This window comes from Enhydra lutris, unplaced genomic scaffold, assembly GCF_002288905.1.
Source record: "Enhydra lutris kenyoni isolate GAN:26980312 unplaced genomic scaffold, ASM228890v2 scaffoldscaffold34, whole genome shotgun sequence".
Taxonomy (NCBI): Eukaryota; Metazoa; Chordata; class Mammalia; order Carnivora; family Mustelidae; genus Enhydra; species Enhydra lutris.
The window spans coordinates 17,080,112-17,106,625 of NW_019154118.1; the positions used below are offsets into that span (position 1 = coordinate 17,080,112).

Here is a 26,514-nt window from a genome sequence, read left to right on the forward strand (position 1 = left end):
GTCATTTACTGACACTAGACTAAATAATTAAGACAGTAGTCTCTTCTGGTGGTTCTTTGGCCAGATCCTCCTCATCTTCCTGATGTCTACATTTTGGAGTGCTCCTTGGCTCAGTCCTGGGACCTCTTCTCTTTTCTATGCCCATCTACTCCCTAGTTGATTCCATATGACCCACTAAACTTCTCGCTTCTGAATCTTAAATCTCCAGCCTGATCTGTTCTCTGAACTCTAGATTTACATATCCACGTGTTTACTTGACATCTCCACTTGGACGTCTAATAAATCTCTCAGTCTTAATATATGCAAACTGATATCCATTTACCAACTATTTTTTTAAATATGTATTTATTTATTTTTTTTTCAGTGTTCCTAGATTCATTGTTTAGGCACCACACCCAGTGCTCCACGTAATATGTGCCCTCCTTAATACCCACCACCAGGCTAACCCATCCTCCCCCTTCCAAAACCCTCAGTTTATTTCTCAGAGTCCACAGTCTCTCATGCTTCATCTCCCAATCTGATTTCCCCCTATTCACTTTTTCTTTCCTTTTCCTAATGTCCTCTATGTTATTCCTTATGCTCCACAAGTAAGTGAAACCATAAGATAATTGACCCTCTCTGCTTGACTTACTTCACTTCGAATAATCTCTTCCAGCCCCATCCATGTTGATACAAAAGTTAGGTATTCATCCTTTCTGATGGCTGCATTACATTCCACTGTATATATGGACCATATCTTTTTTATCCATTCGTCTGTTGAAGGGCATCTTGACTCTTTCCACAGTTTGGTGATCGTGGCCATTGTTGCTATGAACATTGGGGTACAGATGGCCCTTCTTTTCACTACATCTGTATCTTTGGGGTAAATATCCAGTAGTGCAATTGCAGGGTCATAAGGTAGCTCTATTTTTCATTTCTTAAGGAATCTCCACACTGTTTTCAAAAGCAGCTGCACTAACTTGCATTCCCACCAACAGTGTAAGAGGGTTCCCCCTTTCTCCACATCCTCTCCAACACTTGTTGTTTACTGACTTGTTGATTTTGGCCATTCTAACTGGTATAAGGTGGTATCTCAATGTGGTTTTGATTTGAATCTCCCTGATGGCTAGCGATGAAGAACATTTTTTCATGTGTCTGTTAGCCATTTGTATGTCTTCTTTGGAGAAGTGTCTGTTCATGTCTTCTGCCCATTTTTTGATGTGGTTATCTGTTTTTTGAGTGTTGAGTTTGAGGAGTTCTTCATAAATCTTGGATATCAGCCCTTTGTCTATAGTGTCATTTGCAAATATCTTCTCCCATTCCATGGGTTGCCTTTTTGTTTTGTTGACTGTTTTGTTGACTTTCGTTTGTTGACTGTGTAGAAGCTTTTTATCTTGATGAAGTCCCAAAAGTTCATTTTTGTTTTTGTTTCCTTTGCCTTTGGATACATATCTTGAAAGAAATTTCTGTGGCCGATGTCAAAGAGGTTACTGCTATATTCTCCACTAGGATTTTGGTAGATTCCTGCCTCATATTGAGGTCTTTTATCCATTTTGAGTTTATCCTTGTGTATAGTGTAAGAGAATGGTCAAGTTTCATTCTTCTATACATAGCTGTCCAATTTTCCCAGCACCATTTATTGAAGAGACTGTCTTTTTTCCACTGGATATTTTTCCTGCTTTGTCAAAGATTATTTGACCATAGAGTTGCGGGTCCATATCTGGACTCTTTACTCTGTTCCACTAGTTTATGTGTCTGTTTTTGTGCCAGTACTATGCTGTCTTGGTGATCACAGCTTTGTAGTAAAGCTTGAAATCAGGCAACATGATGCTCCAGTTTTTCTTTTTCAACATTTCCTTAGCGATTCGGGGTCTTTTCTAGTTCCATACAAATTTTAGGATTGTTTGTTCCAGCACTTTGAAAAATGCTGGTGGAATTTTCTTCGGGATGGCATTGAAAATATAGATTTCTCTGGGCAGTATAGACGTTTTAACAATGTTTATTCTTCCAGTCCATGAGCATGGAATGCTTTTCCATCTTTTTGTGTCTTCTTTAATTTCTTTCATGAGTGTTCTGTAGTTCCTTGAGTACAGATCCTTTACCTCTTTGGTTAGGTTTATTCCCAGGTATCTTAATGGTTCTTGGTACTATAATAAATGGAATTGATTCTCTAATTTCCCTTTCTATATTTTCATCATTAGCGTATAAGATACAACTGATTTCTGTGCATTGATTTTGTATCCTGCCACTTTACTGAATTGCTGTGTGAGTTCTAGTAGTTCGGGAGTGGAGTCTTTTGTGTTTTCTATATGAAGTATCATGTCATCTGCAAAGAGAGAGAGAGTTTGACTTCTTTACCAGTTTGAATACCTTTTACTTCTTTTTGTTTTCTGATTGCTGTTGCTTGGACTTCTAGTACTATGTTGAACAACAGTGGTGAGAGTGGGCATCCTTGCTGTGTTGCTGATCTCTAAGGGAAGGAAGGCTGTCAGCTTTTCCCCCTTGAGAATGATATTTGCTGTGGGTTTTTCATAGATAGATTTTATGAAGTTAAGGAATGTTCCCTCTACCCCTATACTTTGAAGAGTTTTAATCAGGAACGAATTCTGTGTTTTGTCAAATGCTTTTTCTGCATCAATTGAGAAGACCATGTGGTTCTTTTCTCTTATTGATTTGTATTATCACATTGATTGATTTACAAATGTTGAACCACCCTTGAATCCCAGGGATAAATCCCACCTGTTCAGTACTGTTGGATCCTATTCCCCAGGATCTTGCTGAGAATCTTGGCATCCATATTCATCAGGGATATTGGTCTGAAATTCTCCTTTTTAATGGGGTCGTTGCCTGGTTTGGGAATCAGGGTAATGCTGGCTTCATAGAAAGAGTCTGGAAGTTTTCCTTCTGTTTCTTTCTTTCTTTCTTTCTTTTTTTTTTTTTTAAAGATTTTATTTATTTATTTGACAGACAGAGATCACAGGTAGGCAGAGAGGCAGGAAGAGAGAGAGGAAGGGAAGCAGGCTCCCTGATGAGCAGAGAGTCCTATGCGGGGCTCAATCCCAGGACCCTGGGATCACGACCTGAGCCAAAGGCAGAGGCTTTAACCCACTGAGCCACCCAGACGCCCCTGTTTCTATTTTTTGAAACAGCTTCAGCAGAACAGGTGTTATTTCTTCTTTGAATGTTTGGTAGAGTCTATGGCCATACCACCCTGAACGCGCCCGATCTCATCTGAATGTTTGGTAGAATTCCCCAGGGAATCTATCAGGTTCTGGGCTCTTGTTTTTTGGGAGGTTTTTGATCACTGCTTCAATTTCATTACTAGATATTGGTCTATTCAGGTTGTCAATTTCTTCCTGTTTCAGTCTTGGAAGTTTATAGGTTTCCAGGAATGCATCCATTTCTTCTAGGTTGCTTAACTTACTGGCATATAACTGTTGATAATAATTTCTGATGATTGTTTCTATTTCCTTGGTGTTAGTCACAATCTTTCCTCTTTCATTCATAAGTTTATTAATTTGGGTCCTCTCTCTCTTCTTTTGAATTAGTGTGGCCAGTGATTATTGATCTTACTGATTCTTTCAAAGAACCAGCTTCTAGTTTCATTGATGTGTTCTACTGTATCTCTAGCTTCTAACTCATTGATCTCTGCTCTTGATTATTTCCCTTCTTGTGCGTGGGGTTGGCTTAATATGTTGTTGATTTTCCAGTTCTATAAGGTGTAAAGAGAGCTGATATATTTGGGATTTTTCAATTTTTTTGAATGAGGCTTGGATGACTATGTATTTCCCCTTAGGACCACCTTTGCTGTTTCCCATAGGTTTTGGACCAATGTGTCTTCATTCTCATTGGTTTCCATGAATTGTTTAAGTTCTTCTTTGATTTCCTGGTTGATCCAAACATTCTTGAGCAGGATGGTCTTTAGCTTCCAAGTGTTTGAATTCCTTCCAACCTTTTTCTTGTGGTCGAGTTCCAGTTCCAAAGCATTGTGATCTGAGAATATGCAGGGAATAATTTCAGTCTTTTGGTATGGGTTGAGCCCTGATTTGTGACCCAGTATGTGGTCTATTCTGGAGAAAGTTCCATGTGCGCTTGAGAAGGATGAATATTCTGTTGTTTTAGGGTAGAATGTTCTGTATGTATCTGTGAGGTCCATCTGGTCCAATGTGTTTCTCTATTGTTTCTCTATTGATTTTCTGCTTGGATGATCTATTACTGAGAGTGGTGTGTTAAGATCCCCTACAATTGATGTATTCATATCAGTAGGACTCTTTATTTTAACAGTTGGCTTAGGTATTTGGCTGCTCCCATATTGGGGGCATAAATATTTACAATTATTAGATCTTCTTGGTAGATAGACCCTTTAAGAATGATATAGTGTCCTTCTGTATCTCTGACTACAGTCTTCAGCTTAATATCTAATTTATCTGAAATGAGAATTGCCACCCCAGCTTTCTTTTGAGACCCGTTGATGCTTCTCCATCCCTTCACTTTCAATCTGGATGTATCTTTAGGTTCCAGATGTGTCTCTTGTAGACAGCATATGGATGGGTCCTGTCATTTTATCCAGTCTGCAACCCTCTGCCATTTTATTGGAGCATTTAGGCCATTCACATTGAGAGTGATTATTGAAAGATAAGTTTTTATGGATATCATGTTGCCTATGAAGTCCTTGTTTCTATAGATTGTCTGTATAAATTTCTGTTCTTTGTTACTCTTGGGTTCTTTTTTCTTTTATAAAACTCCCCTTAATATTTCTTGTAGTGCCAGCTTGGTGGTCACATACTCTTTTAAACCTTGCTGGTCTTGGAAGCTCTTTATCTCTCCATCCAATTTGAATGTCAGCCTTGCTGGTTAAAGTATTCTTGGCTGCATTTTCTTCTCATATAATGCCCTGAATATGTCTTGCCAGCCCTTTCTGGCTTGTCAGGTTTCTGTGGATGGGTCTGATGTTATTCTGATGGACCTTCCTCTGTTCGTAAGGAATCTCTTCCCTCTACCTGACCTCAGAAGCTTTTGTCTAAAATTATGATTCGTGAGTTTCACAATCAAGTGTCTGGAGGTCTTTCTAGATTTGTTGATCTTAGGGGGTGTCCTTTCTGCATCTAGGACAAGAACACTTGTTCCATTCCCCAGATTGGGGAAATTTTCATCCAGAATTTGTTCAACTATATCTTTTAGTTTTCTCTTTCTCCACGCCCTCAGGCATCCCAATAATTCTGATGTTGGAACGTTTCATGGTGTCATTTATTTCCCTAATTGTGTTTTCATGGTTTCTAAGCTGTTTGTTCCAGGCCTCCTCCTGATCCTTCTTTTCTATCAGTTTGTCTTCTAGATCACTAATTCTGTCTTCTGCCTCAGTTACCCTAGCTGTTAGAATATTTAGATTAGATTGGATCTCATTGATAGCATTTTTAACTTTTGCCAGATCGGCTCTCACTTCCGCCCTGAGAGATTCTCTATTGTCACTATGGTCTTCTCCAACCTAGCCATTGCCTGGATAATTGTTACCCTGAATTCCCTTTCCTACATACTGTTTATGTCCATATCCAATAGTTCTGTGGCAGAGGGCACAGTCTCTCAATTTTTCCTCTGTTGAATGTTCCTCCTCCTAGTCATTTTGGTGAGAGGTGGTTGAGGGGACGTATAGCTGAATATATCAGCCATGATCCAGGCAAGGTGCACCCTACAGAAGCAGAGACGTCAAGCAGAAACCAAATCAGGAATCAGTGTGTGGGTGGCAACCTGAACTGTCATCGATGAGTTGCTGGATATGAGGTGTGGACAATGCTCAGAGCTCAAGCCTCTTGGCGGGGGTGGGGGCAGTCATAGAGGGGCCCTTTTGAGATGGATTTACCTCCAGAAACTCTATCAGACCCCCCCCCACCATTTACCTGCTTTCTTTTCTCACCAGTCTTCCGCATCTCAATAATGGCAACTCCATTCATCCAGTTGCTCACATCAAAAACGTCTCTAGGTTCACACTTAATTTTTCTTTGCTCACATCTTGTGCCAAAACTATCAGTAAATCTTGGTAACTCTACCTTCAGACTGCAGGCTGAATTCAGTCACCATTTCCACTAGTGCCAGCCTGGTCTAGGTCATAGTCATCTGCTATGATTACTGTTGTAGACTTTAACCAGTGTCCCTAAGTCTGACGTGATTCTGCTATTGCAGTGAGAGTGATTCTTTAAAAAATGAAAGTGAAATCTTACCACTCGGCCATTTCTGTTGTCTTTCCCATCTATTTAGAATAAATGTATGTTCCTTTATGTGGTCAGTGAAACTCTCTATAATCTGGTCTCCAGCTGCCTCTCTGACCTCAGCTCCCAGAACTCTGCCCTTTTTCACATTGGCTTTTATTTTTTGTTCCTTAAACTCTCTGGTGTGTTCTCACATTAAGTCCTTCATATATTCTATTCCTTCTTCCCAAAATACTCTTTTCCCAGATACCTACACTGCTCTCCCATTTCTTTCAGCTCTCTTATAAAATGTTACCTTATTAGCTAGGTCTCTGCCAGCCATGCTATCTAAAATCTCACTTTTTCTGCTGACCCACTGCTCTGTATCTCCTTCCTTGCTTTATTTTCCTTCTTGGTTCTTATCATCAACGACCATATATGAGATTAAACTTTGTACATTTTGAGCCTTGCTAAATCTCTAGTACTTAGAATAGTGCCCGCAGAGGATACCTGCTCAATCAATATTTATTGATCAGCTGGATGAAAGACTAAGTGACTGAAAGAATGTCACTAGATTGTAGATTGTAGCATTTGAATTCTATGCATCTGCGTCTTCATTGCTTCACACAGTGTCTAACATACAGTAAGCACTCAGTAAAAATGATTTCATTGTGTTGCAAAGAAGTATAATCAAGTCAAAATGGAATTTTCTTGTTATTTCGTAACACATTTTAGTTAATGAGTTCTTGATGTGGGGGAAAATATCTTTTCATTTTCTGGATGATCACAGAGAAAGATATTGAAGATTATGCATTCTAAGAAGTTTAATAGGCTCCAGTAAATGGTCATTGGATGAATATTTATTATTTATTGATTTGATTTGTTGAAACGATTATTGGATACTATTCAGAACTATATTACAAAGGGGCAGCCGTGACATTGTGGGTGTGTTTAATTTTACAAACAGAATGGAGAAACTGGTTAGTTTGGCAAACCACTAAACTCATAATTTAAAGCTTCCACAGTATGATTTCTTTAGATATATATCCCCAAACTTCCTATTTGAGACCATGAAGTCATAAATCCAGTATTTTATCAAGAGAAGGTTCCTGAATACTGGGCAGAATTCAGGGGCATTCATAATAAATTATTAACAGCAGTTTGTTGAAGTGTGTATGATTTATTATGGACATTCTTGGCACCTTAAAAAAACACTTCCTAATGGTGCCAACATGTATGGAACCTAGAACTTCTCACAAAGCCATTTATTTATGCTGCAGGACACTCAGAGACTGACCACTTGGGCAGAGCATAGGAGAGACTGACGTGTGTGACCATGCCTACCAGATGTTATGTGTTTCTTCTGTGTTATCTTGGGACCTTCTATTTGTTTGAGAACACTATCACATTTGTTTATTTGAGCACACTGCTACTAGCTGGGTTTGTGTTTTGTTTATAACTTGTTTTTAGTATTTAATCCTTATGACCTTCTATATATCTTTACAACTAAAATACTATTTACCCACTGAATTATTTACTCCCTTTGGCTATAAAAACTAGTAGTTTTCTAAGGCTTTGCTGACAGAAGCAAATAACTATCTCTCTGAACTTTATTTAATCACTCTGAGTTAAGACATTTAACTTCTGTCTCCTCCCCAATTAATTTTCCGTTTATTCTTCTTCATTTTTGGGTTTTGTTTTATTAGTATCAGCCATGACTTTAGCATTTATGTTTGCAACCTGCCCCAGATGGATGAGGAAGCCACCTTTGCTTCGTGCCTCAAAACATAGCTTGATGACCTTACTTTACTGGTAAACATCCATTCAGGTTGTGTGATCACCCGGCCCATTCTACCATTATACAAAAATAAGTGCCCCCAGAATTAGCAAAATATTTTTGCTGCATTAATATATGCAAGTCCCAAAGGAATATGTTTGCCTGGCTCCTTTATTAATACTTTTTCCTGAGGGTTTTTCGAACTGTTTTTTTCCTGACCTTCTTTGGAAAATGCAGTTTCTCTGATAAAGTGAAACTACTAGAAAAATTAAGAATATTTTAATCATAATATTTAGAAATTAACTTTTTATATAAGGAGATTTTTTTAATCACATATATGGAATTAGTGCATTATATTTTGGTGTGCTTTCAAACTTTGATGTCCTGAAGATATTTTCTGGTCTGGTGTGTGTGTGTGTGTAAGAGAGAGAGATTGAGATTGATCCCACTTTTATTTATTTATTTTTTAGAGAGGGAGAGTACAGTGGGGGAGGAGGGACACAGAGAAAGGAAGAGAGAATCTCAGGCAGGCTCCACGTCCTGAGCCGAAATCAAGAGTCGGATGCTTAGCTAACTGAGTCACCTGGGCTTCCTTGATTGATTCCATTTTTAAAGCCATTATGGTGAAATATGCATAACATACAGTATACCATGTAACCATTCTAAGCATGCAGTTCAGCGGCATTAATTATGTTCATGTCACTGTGCTACCATCATCACCGTCCATTCACAGAACTCTTTTCGTCTTGCAAAACTCAAAGTCAGTGTCTGTTAAACACTAACTTTACATTTACCCATTTCCTGGCCCTTGGCATCCCCATTCTGTGTTCTGTCCATATGAATTTGACCATCCTAGGTAGTTCCAACAAGTAGAATCATATAGTATTTGTCCTTCTGTGACTGGCTTGTTGCACTCTGCATGATGAAGGTTCATCCATGTTGTTGTATGTTTCTTTCCTCTTTAAGGCTGAGTAATATTCCATTGTGTGTTTGTACTGCTTTTTGTCTATCCATTTATCCAGGGATGGATACATGGGTTTTTTCTACCTTTTGGCTATGGGACATAATGCTGTTATGAACATAGGTGTACAAATGATAGATTCCATTTCTAAAAGCTTTTTAATACAAGCATTTTCAAATGTATGTAAGAGGGAAGAGAACAGTATAATGAACTCTGTTGTACTCGTCACCCAGTTTTGACAATTATCAACATTTTGCTATTTTTGTTTTATCCTTTCCCCCAACTTTTCTTTGTTAAAAGTATTTTAAAGAAATCATTATAATTTCATTCATAAATATTAATGTTTTCTTTTATATATAAGAACTTTAGGAAACTTAACCATAATACCTATCTCAAGGTTGTTAATCCTGTCTTTTTCTGTGTCAGCTGTTAAACCTATCTAATAAATTCTCAATTTCAGGTGTCCTGCTATTTTAGAATATAAGATTACATATGTATATAAATATTCTTTTTAAAGATTTATTTATTAGAGAAAGAGAGTGTAGGAGCAGGCAGGCGGAGCAGGAAAAAAGAGTCTTAAGCAGATTCTGTGCAGAGCATGGAGCCCAACACAGGGCTCAGTCCCAGGACCCTGAGATTGTGACCTGAGCCGAAACCAAGAGCTAGACGCTTAGCCAACTGCACCACCCGGGAGCCCTAGATTATATATATTTTAGATTCTGGTTTTCCCTTGACATATTCTAACTTTTCATCCTTTTTGTATGTCTTTTCCTTTGTTTTCTTTAACATATTAATTGTAGTCATTTGAACTCCTTGCTAACTCTAATATTAGAGTCATCTTTGGTTCTGCTCCTACTGACTTTAATCTCTTGACTATTAGTTACTTTTCCTGCTTCTTCCCATGTTGAGTAATTTTTTGTTGTTTGCTACATATTACGGGTGACATGTTGTAGAGACTCTGGATTAGTTGTCTTCTGTGGTGTTGAGTCTGTTCTGGCAAGAAGTTAAGTTACAGATGGCTCAACTTGGTCATGTTGAGGGTTGGCTGTAGGCATCGTTATGGTGGTTTTATGAGTTTTGCCCTTATTCCTAGGGTGTTGTCTTCTGGGGTCTCAACTGAGTGCCTACATTAGGTCTCTCCTTATAAGCTGAATTTGAACTCCAGCATCTCCTGAATGCTGTGCAATATCTAAAAATTTCTCTTTAGCTTTCATTCTCCCATCAGTTTTTTCTATTAGACCTTCCATAGTCTTACTTTGCACATGTGCACTTGGGGAGTTAGCCAAGGACCTGAGTGGATTTTCTTTCTTTTTTCTTCTTCTTTTTTCTTTTTCCTTTCTTTCTTTCTTTCTTTTTTTTTTTTTTAAGATTCTGTCTATTTATTTGAGGCAGAGAGAGTGAGAGAGAGCATGAGAGGGGAGAAAGTCAGAGGGAGAAGCAGACATCCCATGGAACTGGGAGCCGGATGCAGGACTCGATCCCAGGACTCTGGAACCATGACCTGAGCAGAAGGCAGTTGCTTAACCAACTGAGTCACCCAGGCGCCCCCTGCGTGGATTTTCTGTGCTAATTGTTGGTATTCCTCCTCCTGCCACCCAAGTTCTAGCTGCCTTAGTAGCCCCTAATTCTGACCTCTTTCCTCTACCCTATCCTCCTGTTTGGGCTCTGTCTCCCTAGGTTGTGGTTTGTGGTGAATATGGGGTTCACCTCTTGTACTTTCTTTCTCTGAAGAATCATAGTCTTTTGCTGATTATTGTCCAATGTCTGCAAACAGTCTGAATTTTATAGGTGGTTAAAGTGGGAGAGTAAATCAAGCATCAGTTACTCTTTCATAATCAAAACTAAAGTCTACAATACCACTCTTACACCCAACAAAATTAATAGTATTTTTTTTTTTTACTGATAAGCATGGCATGTTTACTTTTCTCCATTTGTCTCATAACATCTTTTTATTTTTTATTTTTATTTTTTTAAAGAGCTTATTTATTTATTTTGAGAGAGAGAGCACATAGCACTAGAACGAGTAAGCACAAGCAAGGGGCAGGTACCAAGGCAGAGGGAGAAGTAGGGTCCCCACTGAGCAGGGATCCCGATGCAGGGCTCGATCCCAGGATCCTGGGATCTTGACCTGAGCCAAAGGCAGACACTTACCAACTGAGCCACACAGGCGCCCAGTCATAACATCTTTTTATAGTTTGCGTAAACCATGATGCAGCAAAGTCCATACATCCATTCAGTTGGGAAGTGTCTCCAATTTTTAATCACTTGTAGCAACCCCGACCCTCTCCTGCCAACACACACTTTCTATGCCTTCTATTTGTTGAAGAAACTAGATCATCCTGTAAAATTTCCCACGTTATGGATTCGGGTCCTCCTTGTGTCACTCAGCACATTCCCCTAGCTCACTATGTTTTGTAAAGTGGTTTGGTTAAACACAGGCCAGTGTAGGGGTAACGGGGGCAAGAATACTGCGTCTTCCTATTGTAGCATCTCAGAAGTTGTGTAATGTCTGGTTTCCCCACTTGGAGTGAGGTATACGGTGATGTATACAGTTTTATAAAGTTCTTACAAAGTGTCCCGTCAACCTTGGACCTGATGTTTTAGCCACTCTTCTAATTTAGCTGCTTAGGCAGATATTTCATTAGAAGTTGCAAAAGGGTGATTTTCTGTTCTCTCATTCTTTCTGTATTTGTTAGCTCTAGTTCTTTTGTAAAGAATGTTGCTTATAAACTATTTAGAAACTATAATAAAGGCAAAATAAGTGCTTGATTCTTTTCATTCGTGCTAAATTTCATAATTATGCATTGGTACCCTATCCGTCTCCAGTGGTGACCAAAAAAATGTTGATTTTATTGGTAATATCATTACAAATTTAGGAATTTTAATACATTTCATGTCTTTCAGTCCCTTGAGTTGTTACTCTTCTGATGTTCAAATTATTCCACTTAGCCAGCGGGATCCTCTTTGACTCCTGTGTCCTTTTGACATGATCGCAGTAGTCTTTGATAGCTTCCTTGCTTTTAGGTAAGATATCACGGGCTTACCCTGAACATCTCTTGTCTCCGACCTGGAATCAAACATGTCTCCTAGGAGTTGTGGTTCTTTCAAGTGGAAAATAGCACATAGACACCAGAATCTGTGCCCTCGGGATACTTATTACTGCTATGGGACTGTCATTGCTTAGAGGCCTTTTCAGGGACAGAGGTAGGAAATATGTATTTTTTTATATAGAGAGGAGAGTAAAGGGGAGTCTGTACTAACATTCCAATTGAATTTAAGATTTCAGCATTTTTAACTTCTTGAATATGATGTATTTAGATCTTGTTTGTCTTATGCTAAAAATTGTGGTTCCAAATGACTTTAGCCCAATTACATATTTGATATGAGAGAATGGGGGCAAAATTGATTCAAAGCAATCTCAATATTAAGGAGACTGGTTCTTTCTGTCCTGAGGATATATCCCATTAACATAAAATACTGTGTGTGTCACTTAAAACAAGTATTCTCTGATTGGTTATGTCATAGCTTAACTCACAGCTAGGTTCACCTTTATTCAGTTTGGTTTCAATTTTTAGAAATTACCATTTCTTCTGTTTGATTCAGTTGTGAATTGTTTGATTTATTTAAGATACTACGTATTTCCAAGGTTAAAGCTATAAAACGGTACATTCAGGAAAATCTAGCTTCCCTTTTTCATCCCCCTATAAGTAATCATTTTTAGAAAATTTTCATTTAAGGGATGCCTGGTGGCTCAGTCGGTTAAACGTCTGCCTTCAGCTCAGGTCATGATCCCAGGGTCCTGGGATGGAGCCCTGCATCAGGCTCCCTGCTCAGTGGGGAACCTGCTTCTCCCTCTGCCTATTGCTCTTCCTACTTATGTGCTCTCTCTCTCTCTGTCTCTTTCACTGTCAAATAAACGAAAGAAAATTTACTTGACACTAAATTACTTAAATTCACTTAACATTATTTCTTTTAGAAAATAAAAATAAATGTACACACATATACACACATGCACATTCATATTTTCTCTCCTTTCCTGTAAACAGAAGCACATGGTACATATTTTCCTACACCTTACAGGGATTCACAGATAGAAACCCATCCATAGGCCAAGAAGGCCTAGTTCAAAAGGGAAGACACACATGTTAAATAATTGTAATACAATTGACATTATAGAAATATATAAAGGCCAATAGACACAAATTATGGAGTATTTTCTTGTAGGGTGGGTGAGTAGGTTAGGAAGAGCTTCAGATAAATGACCTTTTAGATGGTTTTCAAAGAATGAGCTTGATTTGGAGCCTGCAGATTATATTAGGAATGAGGGAATAACCTCTATATTGCAAATTTAGCCAACCCACATTTGCTAGTGTATGGGTATGGGTGTAGTGTGTGAAACATTTGCACTACATAAGAAATGTCTGAACAACATTCTTGGAAGGCCTTTTGGAATATATGGGATTCCGTTTCCTAGGCTGCCTGGGCTTGATGCTTAGTCTAGAAGTATTTTTTTTAAGAAGGTATAAGAAAACAAATCCTCTTTTATACATTAATCTGAAAGGACTTCGTATCGGAAGAATAGCCCATTTTTGTTATAAAGACTGAACATAAACAGTGCTTAGTTTATAAACTTAGTGGCAAAATGAAGAGTAAAGAAACATGTTTTTATAAAAGTTTATAGTCTTTTCTCTGGTTGATAGTCCTTGAGTTAACCTGTAATTATGAAGCATCGATTATATGGAGAACATTCTTTTGCGTGTAGTAAGGAGGCATAGGAAACAATGGAAATAATTCTAGTTTAAAACTTAAAGAACTAAGGCATATCTTGTGACTGTAAGTGTTTCACAAAGAAATTGTGTTTTCTCAAGACTTTGAAGGAAAATGCTTAGTTTACTTGGGATAGACAGAGGGCAAGAGAGTGTGCTTTTTGTTGTTAGATCTGCGGGAACACTCAGTAATGAGAAACTCACAAGTCATTCCATATCTCAAGTACTGTGGTCGCTCCATGAGCATACACTTGATAGAATGACATAGGACTGTACTCACGTGGTACCCATGTCACATTCTAGGTTTTGATGTTGTTCTAGCATTAGGTAAGATTTGACCATTGTGGGGAGAGTGAGCAGAGGGTACATGGGCTCTGCCCATACTCTCTTTGCAACTTCCTGTGAGTCTGTAATTGTTTCAAAGTAAAAAGTTTTTTAAAAGTTTATTACTTTGGCAGTTGTTTTGAGAGTGTGTCGCAGGGGGCCAAGGACAGAATCAGGGGTACTAGTTAGGAGCAGGAGGACGAACTATTACAGTGATTCAGGAGGGAGATAATGGCTTTTGGGCTAGGTTGCTGTCCTGAGAGTGGGTTGGAGATGGAGTGAGGGCTAGTTGAATTCTGGATGTATTTTAAAGGTAGAGGTGATAAAATCTGCTGACGGATTGGATGTGGGTGTGGGGGAAAGAGAATGGGGTGACAACAAGGGTTTTGGAAGCCTGAAGAAAAAAGATACCAATGAAGCAGCAACATGTCACAAAGTTTGGTGTGAGGTGGTTGAGTTCTTGGCAAGGAAAACAAAGTAGCAAACCTCCTTCCTCCAATCCGGAGCAGCTTGGGGCGTGCACCGGTCTGCACGGGTTAGGGACGGTATGACACTCGTGTGAGTGCGCTCTCTCTCGTTAACCTGCTCTTCCAGGCAGCTGAGTTCTCTTGGCCTCGCCCTGGCTCTTTTGGAAAGAAGCATTTGTTTGATAAACAGGAAGTCGTTTCCATGGGTGTAGAGAGAAGAAATGATAGACGTGAGTGGCAAAGCACAGAGCTGCCAGCTGTGATTAGCTTGGAATGGGTAGAAGTGTTCTCAGGTAGCCACCTAAGCTTAGCCCACGGCCACTCCCCCGTTTCTGGACTGGGCTGTTTCTTTATCATGAAAAATGAAAAGTTTCTGCCCTCTTGTGTGATCTGCTGTCAGGATATGTTCATTTTCAGCTAGTGTTTTAGATCACTTAGAGTCGTAGACTTAGCAGACAAATGGAGACACTGTCTGTTTAGAGTGGAAAAGTGACTTATTTTAAGAAGTGTTGGCTCCCTACCCCCCATCCCATTAGTGGCATGCCTCTGACACTCCAGTGAAGCTGGTCGAGGGAAGTTAAGACCACCTTATATGTGTTTTTGCTCTTTGAAAGGTCAGAATCTAAATGTACCACAAAATATTTCTTCCTGAGTCGGATTAGGCCAAAATCACAAGCCGGGAATTCTGAAGCAAATTTTATACATCTGAAGCAAATTTTATACATGTGCTCACTCTGATACTTTTAAACTTTGGAATTCATTCCCTCCCCTTCTAAGAGTTCTACTCACAAGGAATATACATCCCTGGGTGTCACTGGCTTTTTCCTGTTTCATGAGGAAGAACCGATAAAAAAGATTAAAGAAGTCCGGTGCCAAGAGACGGATGGTGATTGCAAAGGGAGAAAGACAACCTCGACTCCTTCCTTTTGCTAAGAGCTTGAAACAGGAGACCCATTTTCTCTCCTTTGACTGTCGTCCCCTCATCCTTGTCTTGGCTGAAATGGTTGGAGTGGAGCTGTGATAGAGAAAAACTTGGAAGTTTGCCCCAGAGGTAGAGGGGCAGCTAAGTAGATAAGTACTGAATCCGTGAAGGGGGCCGTCCAGTGGTGGGGTTGGTGAATCGAGGGTGTAGACTGTTGAGTGGCTGGGCGCGGGGGCGGGGGCCAGACTGCCATGGGGGGAGTTGGGGATGGAGGGTGGGGTATATACAGTGTATAGGATATATAGTATGTATATTCTTCTATGCGGTATACAGGAGAACAAGCTCACTGGGCTGCCTGGAAGAAGGCAGAACCATTTTTTAGCATTCCTTGAAACTGATGTTTATCCCAACAAGATTCAGAATGTATTTTAAGAAACTTTGACTCTTGGACTCCGGGTGGCTCCATTGGTTAAGCAACTGCCTTTGGCTTAGGTCATGATCCAGGAGTCCCAGGATTGAGTCCCACATTGGACTCCCTGCTCAGTGGGGAGTCTGCTTCTCCCTCTGCCCCTCGCCCCTCTCATGCTCTGTCTCTCTCACACTCTCTCTCTCAAATAAATAAATAAAATCTTAAAAAAAAAAAAAAGAAAGTTTGACTTTTGAGTGGTTCAGGAGCCTGTTTTTTCCATGTGCCTTCTGAAATGACCCCAGGATTTATTCAAATGCTGTGACTTTGGGTTAAGGCCAGGCTGGGCGACTGCTCTGGGTTTCTTTGCTGGAAGTTAAATGTTGCATCTGAGCTCGCTGAAGTTTTGCTGCCTGCCTGTAGGGCACACAGGAACATAAAGCAGCCATTTGTCCGCGGGCAGCTGAAAGGCAGCTTGAGCGGGGGACTGGAAACCGCTGCAGGCTGCCGGCTTCCTGGCACACCCACCAGCCCCCGTAGGTTTACTCGGAAAGCAGACGACCAGGGATGGGAGGTGGGGTGGCGGTGGCGGCCGTCCTGAGACAGGCAGAAATAAAGGCAGAGTTTGAACAGTCTGAACGACGTGGAGCTGCTAAGACAGCCCTGTCTTGGGACAGGGGCACGATGCTCCCGAAGCAGAGAAAACATGAGCAGCAAACACAGTCACTAAGAAAAACAAGATCTGATGCTTGCAGCCAGCACTTTCAAAAAGCGATTTGTATATCTTTGTATTCATAACTGTAGGGATACTGTAGGCGTCTTTGGGAAAATACTGTGCAGCTTCAGCTCCTCTCCCCAGGCTGCTGCTATCGCAAATGCCTTTTAACCAGAACCATGTAACAGAAACGCTGGGTGTATGTAATAATTACCTTCAGGCACTCTGAATCCTGACAAACCTCAGATCTATTAGCCAAACGCTTGAATATCCTCTGTATAATACTGAGTGGGCCTTTTTAAAAACAGCTTTTTAAATGTCTTTGAAAGTTAAAGTTGTATCATACAGGCTAACTCTTCATCATAGAACAAGTTTATTCCCAAATAGGCTATCCTTTCTTTGGCCACAGTGTGTAACAGGGTTTATTTCTGTTCAGCAGATCAAGAGGTGGGGATATTGGCAGTATAAATGATTTGTCCAAGGACAGCCAGCGTGTCACTGTGGAGATAAAACAGGACGAGGCTGCATTCCACCAGCTCCTGGCCTCTGTAGCAAGTTTGAGAACTTTCCAGTCATTTTAGGAAAACAAAGTACTTAGAAAATATAAAGAGGTTTTTTTTTTTTTAATAAAAGAAAATCACTTATTTTGGAAATCACGAAATTAATCATTCTGTTGTATTTAAGAAGCTCTTTGATGTGTTCTGGTAATTAGTATTTACTGCCAGACGAATGTCTCTTGGGCATTTTAATTAATGGGTGGCTTGGCCAAATGAGCTTCTGATGGTAAACCTTCATAAGGGTTTATTTTTATGTTTCTCAAGAATAGCTGTCTCTTCAAAGCCCTTTAATTAGATGAAGTTTAGCAGCTAAAACATATTATTAGAATAATTAGGCCTTGGGTTAAGAGGGATAGAGGGTCAAAGGTGCAGTTACTGTTAGGAGAATGGCATCTCAAAATAAAACCTAGCGTTGCACGTTTGATGGATATCCAGTTCTTTAACAGCTTATATTAAGTGACTGTCCCTAGTTAGGGACTTTGTGTTGTTTAAAGTTCATTTGACAGATCTCACCAGAAGCATAAATACACCAGAGTGTGTGCTCGTTTGTCACCACCTCTGAACTCCTAGAGAAAGTGGTGTTCTAGTCCTTTCGACTTCTAAGCTGAACACTTCCTGTTCGCTCTCTCTTTTCCTACTAAATTGGTCCCCTCAACTATAATAAAGGATTGTTTTTGAGGAAAATGCTTCAAGAAACTGGTGTAGGAGCTGCTGATAACCCAAACAATTACAGTAATTCTGGGCCTTTCTTAATAATTTCAGTGATCCTACGAGATGTTGTTCTTAAGATTGCTGTAGGATTTGATCTCCAAAGTTGTATGCTCTTTGTGGTCAGAGTGTAGTTTGAATTATTTGAAAATCTGCTATGTAGGTGGATTGTCATTTGGCTCCCCTTCGTCACCCACTAGCCCCATTTCTTGTCCTAAGCCCTCAGTCTTGGTAGTTACTACTAGTACATGTGTCTTTGGCCAGACTTTCTCTTTGTGATGAAGAAGAGATCTAACCGACTGGTCCTGTCAGTGATTTCCATGGTGCCAGAACAGTTGGGTAAAGATTATTGAGACTACTCTTGATAAACAGCAATACATGTATTTTTTTTTTAAAGATTTTATTTATTTATTTGACAGACAGAGATCACAAGTAGGCAGAGAGGCAGGCAGAGAGAGAGAGGAAGGGAGGCACCCTGCTGAGCAGAGAGCCCGATGTGGGGCTCGATCCCAGGACCCTGAGATCACGACCTGAGCCGAAGGCAGAGGCTTAACCCACTGAGCCACCCAGGCGCCCCAATACACGTATTTTTATCATCTGATTTTTTTTTTACTTTCCCACTATCTCCGGATTCTTATGATGGCAAATGTGTTCTTTTCCCACCTAGATGAGTTCGTTTAAGGAAAGGAAGTTTTTAAGTAGAGCTAGCTGTATTGCCAGTGTTTCTAATCCCATCAGCTGTTATGATCTTGATATGTTATTAGTTAGACGAAGAACTGGGGTTTAGGATTCATTGGTTCACTATAAACCTACTGCCATTATTAGAAAAAATACTTAATTTTATTGATATTGGTAATTGGTAATTAATGGGATTGGCTCTGGGTCTATCAGTTCATTTTTAAATATCGAAGATAGCTTGGTTTATAGTATTACAAAACTCATCACATGGAAAAATCTTTTGCTGTAGTTTAGTTAGCCACGTTGCCAATAAAATCATTTCACTGAAAGTGGTAGAAACTTGCCTTTGTTTTCTGTTATTGTCTATAAAAACTAATAACAATTTAAGAAATATTTTAGAAACACATAAATGCAGATGGATTTTATCTGGCATATTATTATGCACTCCAGAGTATAGTCACCAAATAAGTACATTTTATGTTAATCTGCAAAACTTTGAGAAAGCAGAAGAGAGATTAGCATACATGGGCTCCTATATAAAGCCATTTTCCACCTTAGCAATGACTAACTTCTGTCTGCTCTTCTCCCAAAATGATTGATTATTGTGACTCTGCTTTTTGACTCACCCTTTAGCACAGGAAATATTGCTGATTCTTATCTTCATGCATATGTTTGCTGTGTGTATGTAATCTCTCGCAATGGAGATAAGAGAGAGGAGGTGTTGAATGTGATGGTTCTCCAAAAAATGCCATCATAACCCTCGGAACTCTTTTCTCTTATGGTAGAGCATAGGTAGTCCTACGCATTCTCTCATGTGTGCTGAAAACGGGCTGGGGGCTGCTTGCTGGTGGGTTTCTGTAGATACAGACCAGGGCCCTAAGTGTTGCCATTTGTTTGTTTCACTTCCCCAACTGTTCCTCTGGTGGCCCCGTGGCATCCCTCCTGGAGTCCACCTTTTGAAGCGATGGCCATGTGCAAACTGAGAACTGACTGTGCTCTTCTTCACCGCAGACCACCTGGTGGCCCATGGCAGAATGGCAGAGAAGGAGGCCCGTCGGAAGTTTAAACAGATTGTGACAGCCGTCTATTTTTGTCACTGTCGGAATATTGTTCATCGTGATCTAAAAGCTGAAAATTTGCTTCTGGATGCCAACCTGAATATTAAGATAGCAGGTGAGAAGTGTGTTGAGGATGTGAAATGGGAACAAAAGACCTTTTCCTTCAAGGTTCTTAAGCAAGGGATTGTCTATTCCCTTGTATCCAGAAAGAGGTATTGGAAAATGAAAGGTGTGTGTGTGTGTGTGGCTTGAAAATTGATAAACTTTCAAAACACATTTACATTCTTTTTCATGTAGTATTGGATAGAACTAGGCTGGGGAGGAAGAAGGGAAAGGGTGATATTTAAAATTCTCTTGGTTTGGTTGACAGTCCCTTTTAAATAATAAGGAATAGTCTAGAATAAAGTGGAGAGAACAACTGTAGGCTTGTATACCCTGCCAGCTTTACTTGAGGAGGCTGATTTATGTCAGTGCTACAGACTGTACTTTTATGATAACTTAGGAAGAACAGATCTCACGTCAGTTTAAAGGCAGTCGATCTCTTTGTGTCCTCGGATTTCACTCGTCTGCTCCTCTGACGGTGCCTAAAAACACTTTTCACTGCCTCTCTCTCTTCCTACTTTAGTTTCAGTAAACTATCAGCATTTGCCTAACCAATACAAGCTCACCACCTATTGATAGAAGAAAGTGACTGCAGGCTAGACAGAAAGTATAAACATGAAAAGAAACCAGTTTTGTTTTCCAACAGTCTCAGTATTGTGCTCTGTGTCCCCCGTCTCACAGGTAAAAAGGGAAGGGGCGTCTCCTATGGAAAATTGAAGTACAGCTAAAATAGAATCGCCTTGAAAGTTAAGGTTAAAAGCAGTTCTAAGGACTTCCCTCCTTAAAAGGGTGGGAGTTGAGGGTTCAGATGTATGTTACATTACAGGTCAGAGTACCTCCGTGTACCCTTTCAAGGTGGTGATTCTACTGACTGTTTTGTGTAGATAAGTCTAGATAACTCTTTCCAGGCTCTCCTTTCACATCCTTGCAATGTCACTGAACTTTTTATTTATCTAAGTTCAGCTGGCAGATGCACTGTTGTGTGGTTCTTTCACTTAGTGGTAAGCTCCCTGAGTCCTGCGTTTGCCCAGTGCATAGTAGACGGGAACTAGATGCTTTCTGTATCTTCCATAAAAACCACATTTTTCCTTTGTCCTTCTGTCTGCTTTATATTCTCCAAAGCTCTCTAGATGCTAGCAGTTCCCACACAAGTGGGTAGTGTGGAAAGACCCGGCAATTTCAGACCCTCTTTTGTAATTTTTCACCGTAGCTTCAATTAAATTAATGGTAATAACGTCTAAGCGTCACAGTCCTTAAAAGTATAATAAAATGTTGTGTTAATTTCCTATTGTCGCTGTGACAAATGACCACAAATGTAGTATTGGAAACAATACAAGTGTATTATCTTACAGTTCTAGAGTTTGGAAATTTGAAATGAGTCGTTTTTTTTCTTTTTCTTTTTTTAAACGTTATTGCCTTTTTATTTTAACCCCAGTATAGTTAACGTCCAAGGTTATATTAGTTGCAGGTACACAAGGTCATGATTCAGCACTTCTGTACATCCCTTAGGGCTCATCGTGAAAAAATACCGAATGCTTTACAAATTTGTCTGTCATCCGTGGGCAGGGGCTGTGCTAACCCTGTTAGTGTATGTGCTGCCAAAGCGAGCCCCCGAAATGAGCCTTCTGTGGGTAAAATCAAGCTGTTGGTAGGACCGGTTCCACCTGGAGTCTCTGGAGAGTCCATCCCTGGCTGGTTTCAGTTTCTGGAGGCCCCTGTACCCCTTGGTTCTGGTCCTTTCTTCACAGTGCTCTGCCTTGTGCTCCCATTGTCACGTCTCCCACTCCTAACCTGATCCTCCTGCTTCCCTCTCGGAAGGACCCTTGTGATTACATAGAACCTGCCCGGATAATCCAGGATGATCTCCCCATCTCCCAGTCACATCTACAGAAGCCCCCTTTACCACATAGGTACCACTTTCGCGGGTTCTGTGGATTAGGACTTGGATGTCTCTTGAGGGGCTTTTATGTAGCCTGCCACAGATGTGATCGTAGGGTTCTTTGGATTACTGATGAGGGTAGTAAGTTAAAAGAAGGCCCTCTTTTTCTTCTATAGTTGTGTTCGACCTTCACGGACCAAAGGTCAAAAATTTTTTTAATGGTTCCTCGGTTCTTGATTTTGACTTTAGAACCATTTGACTTAGTTCAGGGAGACTTGTATGGCTCGTCGTTTTTGTATTGAGAAACCAAGTGTAAAAGTAGGGGTCAGTGGTAATTAAAATTAGAAATGCCATTGACAAATACTTGGGTAAAGAGATTCTGAAATGCTTTTCTTTGTTAATAGTTAAAACAAATCCACATAGTCGCACGCTGAGTCTCCACCTGCTGGTGTGTAGTTACAGACTCTTGGGAACGCTGGTGGCCCGCTGTGCGCTCTCTGCATTAACACATAGGGTGAGATTTTTAAGGTCATTAACCCAAAGTCTGCATTTTTATTATTTGTTTGGCCAAGAATAAATGAGCTGCTCTAGGCTGTGTCCTACTATAGTATCTGACGTTGTCTTTCCTTATGCGTTCTTTTTTTCATGCTATCATTACCTTGTTGTTCCCCTGCTGCCACTACCCGTCACCCCCCTTGCCTCAGTTTTGCTTTCCGTGGTTTCAGTTACCCATGGTCAGCTGTGGTCTGGGGGTGGGTGAGCCTCATTCTGACGTATGGTCAGAAGGTCAGTAGTAGCCTAACGTTGGGTCACAATGCCTATGTCATTCCTGTCACTTCATCTCATCACGGAGACATTTTATCACCTCCCATCAACTCAAGAAGAGGAAGGTGACTATAAGATATCTTTTTTTTTTTTCTAAATTTATTTATTTGACAGACAGAGATCACAAGCAGGCAGAGAGGCAAACAGATAGAGGGGGGGAAGCAGGCTCCCCGGTGAGCAGAGAGCCCGATGCGGGGCTCGATCCCAGGATCCTGGGATCATGACCTGAGCCGAAGGCAGAGGCTTTAACCCACTGAGCCACCCAGGTGCCCCACGATAAGGTATCTTGAGAGAGAGAGAGCCCACATGTGTATAACTTTCGTCACAGTATATTGTTATAATTGTTCTATTTTATTATTTGTTATTGTTGGTCTCTTACTGTGCCTCACTCATCAATTAAACTTTATCATAGGTGTGTGTATAAAGGGAAAAACAGAGTGCATCTAGGGTTCGTATTGTTCAGACAGGCACTGGGGGTCTTAGAATGTTATCTCCTGCAGGTATGGGGGACTCCTGTCCTCAGTTTCCTCAATCATTGCTGGAACTCCCCTTCTTACACATAAATTAGGTAGAATTCCCATTCTCATATGCCAGGTCTTTGAACTTAGTGGGCCAGTGGGAGAATCATGTCTAGTTGAAGCTGACCACGGCGTAACTAATTTTGGAGAGGAGGAATGGATAGCTCTGACAGAATAAGGTCAGATAACTAATGAAATCAACTTTTTATTCTAAAAGCTAAAAGTAACTTCAGGATTTCTGATCTTTTCAGTGGTCTTTTGATAAGTTATTATTAAATCTCAGTAAGAAGGAAACTGTTATACATGAAAATAACATATGAAAAAGAGTTTTGTTGTTTTATTTAAAATATTGGTAGCCTTAAGCACCTCATTTCTAAAATCATCATATGTTAGTGTCAAATTAACATGGAATTAATAAAAATTCAGTTTAGGAAATTTAAGAAATTCATGTTTTCCTTATGCCAGTGTTAACCTAAATGGTTGTTTTGTTTGATTTGGTTTGGTCTTTACCTAAATGGTTTTGATGAAAAGATGGTGCATCCTGTTCAAACGTAGACGATGAATAAGGTGTCCTGGGAATGTTTGTGCTTACACTGATTCATTTTTACTTTTTGAATGAATTAATGTGGCAGTTTACATTTAACGCCCCATACGGTAACAATCTGGTCATTAGAAAAGCCCATGCTAGCCTTCCTCAAGGGAGTGTGTGTTCCCTAGACGTGACAGGTACATTTCCGTTACAGATATTAAAAGATGCAGTGGTTTAAGTAGGAGTCTTCATGCTTAAATTCTTACCTCTGAATTTTTGTTCCAGTGCTATTTCTACAGAGAATGAAGCCCAGAAGAATAACTTGGTTTTCCTTTTGATTTTAGAATGGCAGTAACAAACCTGTCTTCTGTAGGATTATTTAAAAGATGTTTCTGTTCTTAGTAATCCAGAATAAACATTGATGGTTTTCAGAATAAAGAACTGTATTTCTGAAAGGCAAAGTTACCGACTCTAGAACTAAAACTGTGTAGTGGTCATCCAAAAACGTATCTATTGTTAACAAAGGCTCTTTGCTCAGGTGTCATGGGAGAGAGAACAGAAGTGTAAGACATGACTCCTGCCCTAAAGAATTTATAGTCTATTTGGGCAGCAAATGCTTAGACCTTTGGAAAGTTAAATAGCACCAAAATTACGTGTGTGTGTGTGTGTGTGTGTGTGTGTGTGTGTGTGTGTGTTTGTATATATAGCACTTTACAAAGCATTTTCACATACATTATTTAATTTCATCATATTTGGCATTATAAACATAGCTTATTTAGAAAACATTAGAGCCTCCAAAATACACACCTTTAACTTTCCAGAACACTGAATTCCTTATAAAGAGGGCTCATGCAAATCTCTTTCACATAGAGAGTCCGGCTCCAGGAAAGAATAGGATTCTTGGTCTCTCATCCTTCACTTTTCATGTCTCAGACACGTGAGGGTCCCCAGAGGAGCAAATGGAGGTGAGGGAAGCACAGCATGGCTGTCTCCGCATATAGCCCGCACCACTGGGGGACAGCGTGTTCCACAGCGACCAAATTATACTTTGCTACAATAGAAGAGATGTTACAAGGCACGCCATGATTCATTATCACATTAATTATATAGTCTAATTACCACAGAAGTTCAGAGGATGAAGAAACCACTTTAGTTTGTAAAGTTCCATCAGACTGTGAATGCCACAGGGACGCTAACCGTATCCTGCTTAGTGTGTCATGCCCGGGGCCGAGTGCATGCTTGTTCTTAGGAGGCGCCCAGCACTCCATTGATCTGAACTTTAGACAGTGGTGATGAAGGATGTAAGTACCCTACTGAGGACACAACATTTGAGGCGAGTCTAAAGGACGAATAGGATTCTTTGAGGTGTAGGTATAGGAAGAGAGAGAATTCCAGTAGGATTAGTCAGTCCGCACATGTTGGGAAAGCACCTGCGATGTGCAGGCCCTTGAGCCACGTTCTGGGGTTACAGTGGCAGGTCAAGTTGTCCCTTGGAACGAACGTTCTTCTGAGGGAGATCGACAGTGAACACAGAAACACAGAAGCCCTCATAAGGACTATGGAAATGATAACATCGAAAATGTGCTAGAATGACTCGTGGGAGAGAGAATGCTTTTAACCAGGATAGTCCGAGCCTTCCCAGCAGAAGCAAGAGCAATGCAAAGGCCTGAGAGACATAAATGCAGGCTATCTGACAGGGCGGGAGAAAAGTTGGCATAAGGAGATGATAACTAAGGGGCGTTTGGAAGGAGATGGGGTAAGAGAACTGGCACGCGCCGGTTCCCTGTGGAGCTTTAGGCCTGCAGTGAGGATTTGGGAGTTTATTTTGGTTGCAGTGGGAAGCTGAGTTGGAGAAGTATGGGCAGCAGTAGCAACGCGGCATATTTGCAGAAAAGGTTGAAAGCAGCTTGGCCTGGGGGGAAGGTGTAAGCAGGGAAGTCATGCCTGAGAAGGTGAGAGAGATAGGTATGTATTTATACTAGATGGTGAAATTGTTGGAATACCAGGCTTGATAAGTCAGATTCAGAATGAATAAGGAAGAAGTGGGAACAGGCGGAAGGGGCAGGAGAGCAAATGGGAAGGTCAGTGAAGAGGCTGCAAAATGGTCAAATCCTACATAAAGGTGGTCATAGTAGACTTGAAAAGGAAGATGAGGGCAACAAATAAGAGAGAGAGAGAGAGAGAGAGAGAGAACAAAGGCTTTCTGGAGGTGGATAACCAATCAAATATCTGGGCTGGGAAGAGGGAACTGCCAGTCACAGATTGTGGAGAAATTGAGAAATCAGATTTTCTAATTGATGGAATATATTAAGCTATCAAAGGAAATGGTGTTGTCTTATTTTTAATGCTATTTGAAAGCAATTTTAATTCCTGTCCCCAAAGATGAGGTAGAGAAATTTCTATATTTATAAAAGACTGCCTTAGAAAAGACCTAAATGTAGTTGGCTTATTCCCTGAAGCAGACTTATCTGAAATACTCAGACGTTATGAGAATGTTTTGAAAATTGTGGAAAGTTATTATTTTTTTTAACCTAAGGAAGTTGGAAACTTTTCTTTCTAAATGTCGGCTCCCAGAATGGTCTCCATGAGATAGTTTCCACTCCGGTGTTATTGTTTTAGTTGGCAGTCAGGAGACAGTAGAGATCTGAAGTACAACTACAGCAAAGCCAGTGTTTTGGAAAGAATTTCCAGAGTGCATGGATCTAAGGTACTGTGGAAATTTTTGACCTTAATGCGGTGAGATCTAGACTGTTTCATTTTTTTAAAAGTGGGAAACTAAAACATTCCACAAGTCCACTGACCTTTCACCTTCAGGAGGAAGATGCTGAGACACAATGGTAGAGGGAAGAAAGGTGGCGAATCTTGGGTTTCTGAGAACCCTTCCCCAGTGTGGTAGTTGAGAATGTCCCTGACAGCCCACGGAAGGTGGTTATGAACATTCATCACATCAGTCACAAATTTTATGTCACTGGGGTGCCTGGGTGGCTCAGTGGGTTAAAGCCTCTGCCTTTGGCTCGGGTCATGATCCCAGGGTCCTGGGATCGAGCCCCACGTCGGGCTCTCTGCTCAGCAGGGAGCCTGCTTCCTCCTCTCTCCTCTCTGTCTGCCTCTCTGCCTACTTGTGATCTCTGTCAAATAAATAAATAAAATCTTTAAAAAAA

The 26,514-nt window shown here is 40.4% G+C and overlaps 1 protein-coding gene across 3 annotated transcripts in view; it reads left to right on the forward strand.

Moving 5' to 3' along the window:
- Positions 1–26,514, forward strand: part of LOC111153707 (SIK family kinase 3) — a 238,523-nt gene that overhangs the window by 143,616 nt on the left and 68,393 nt on the right. For all 3 annotated transcript variants that reach the window (XM_022512870.1, XM_022512874.1, XM_022512873.1), the window contains exon 4: positions 19,454–19,615. In XM_022512870.1, coding sequence (XP_022368578.1) covers positions 19,454–19,615 — 162 coding nt within the window. The remainder of the gene's footprint in view (positions 1–19,453; positions 19,616–26,514) is intronic.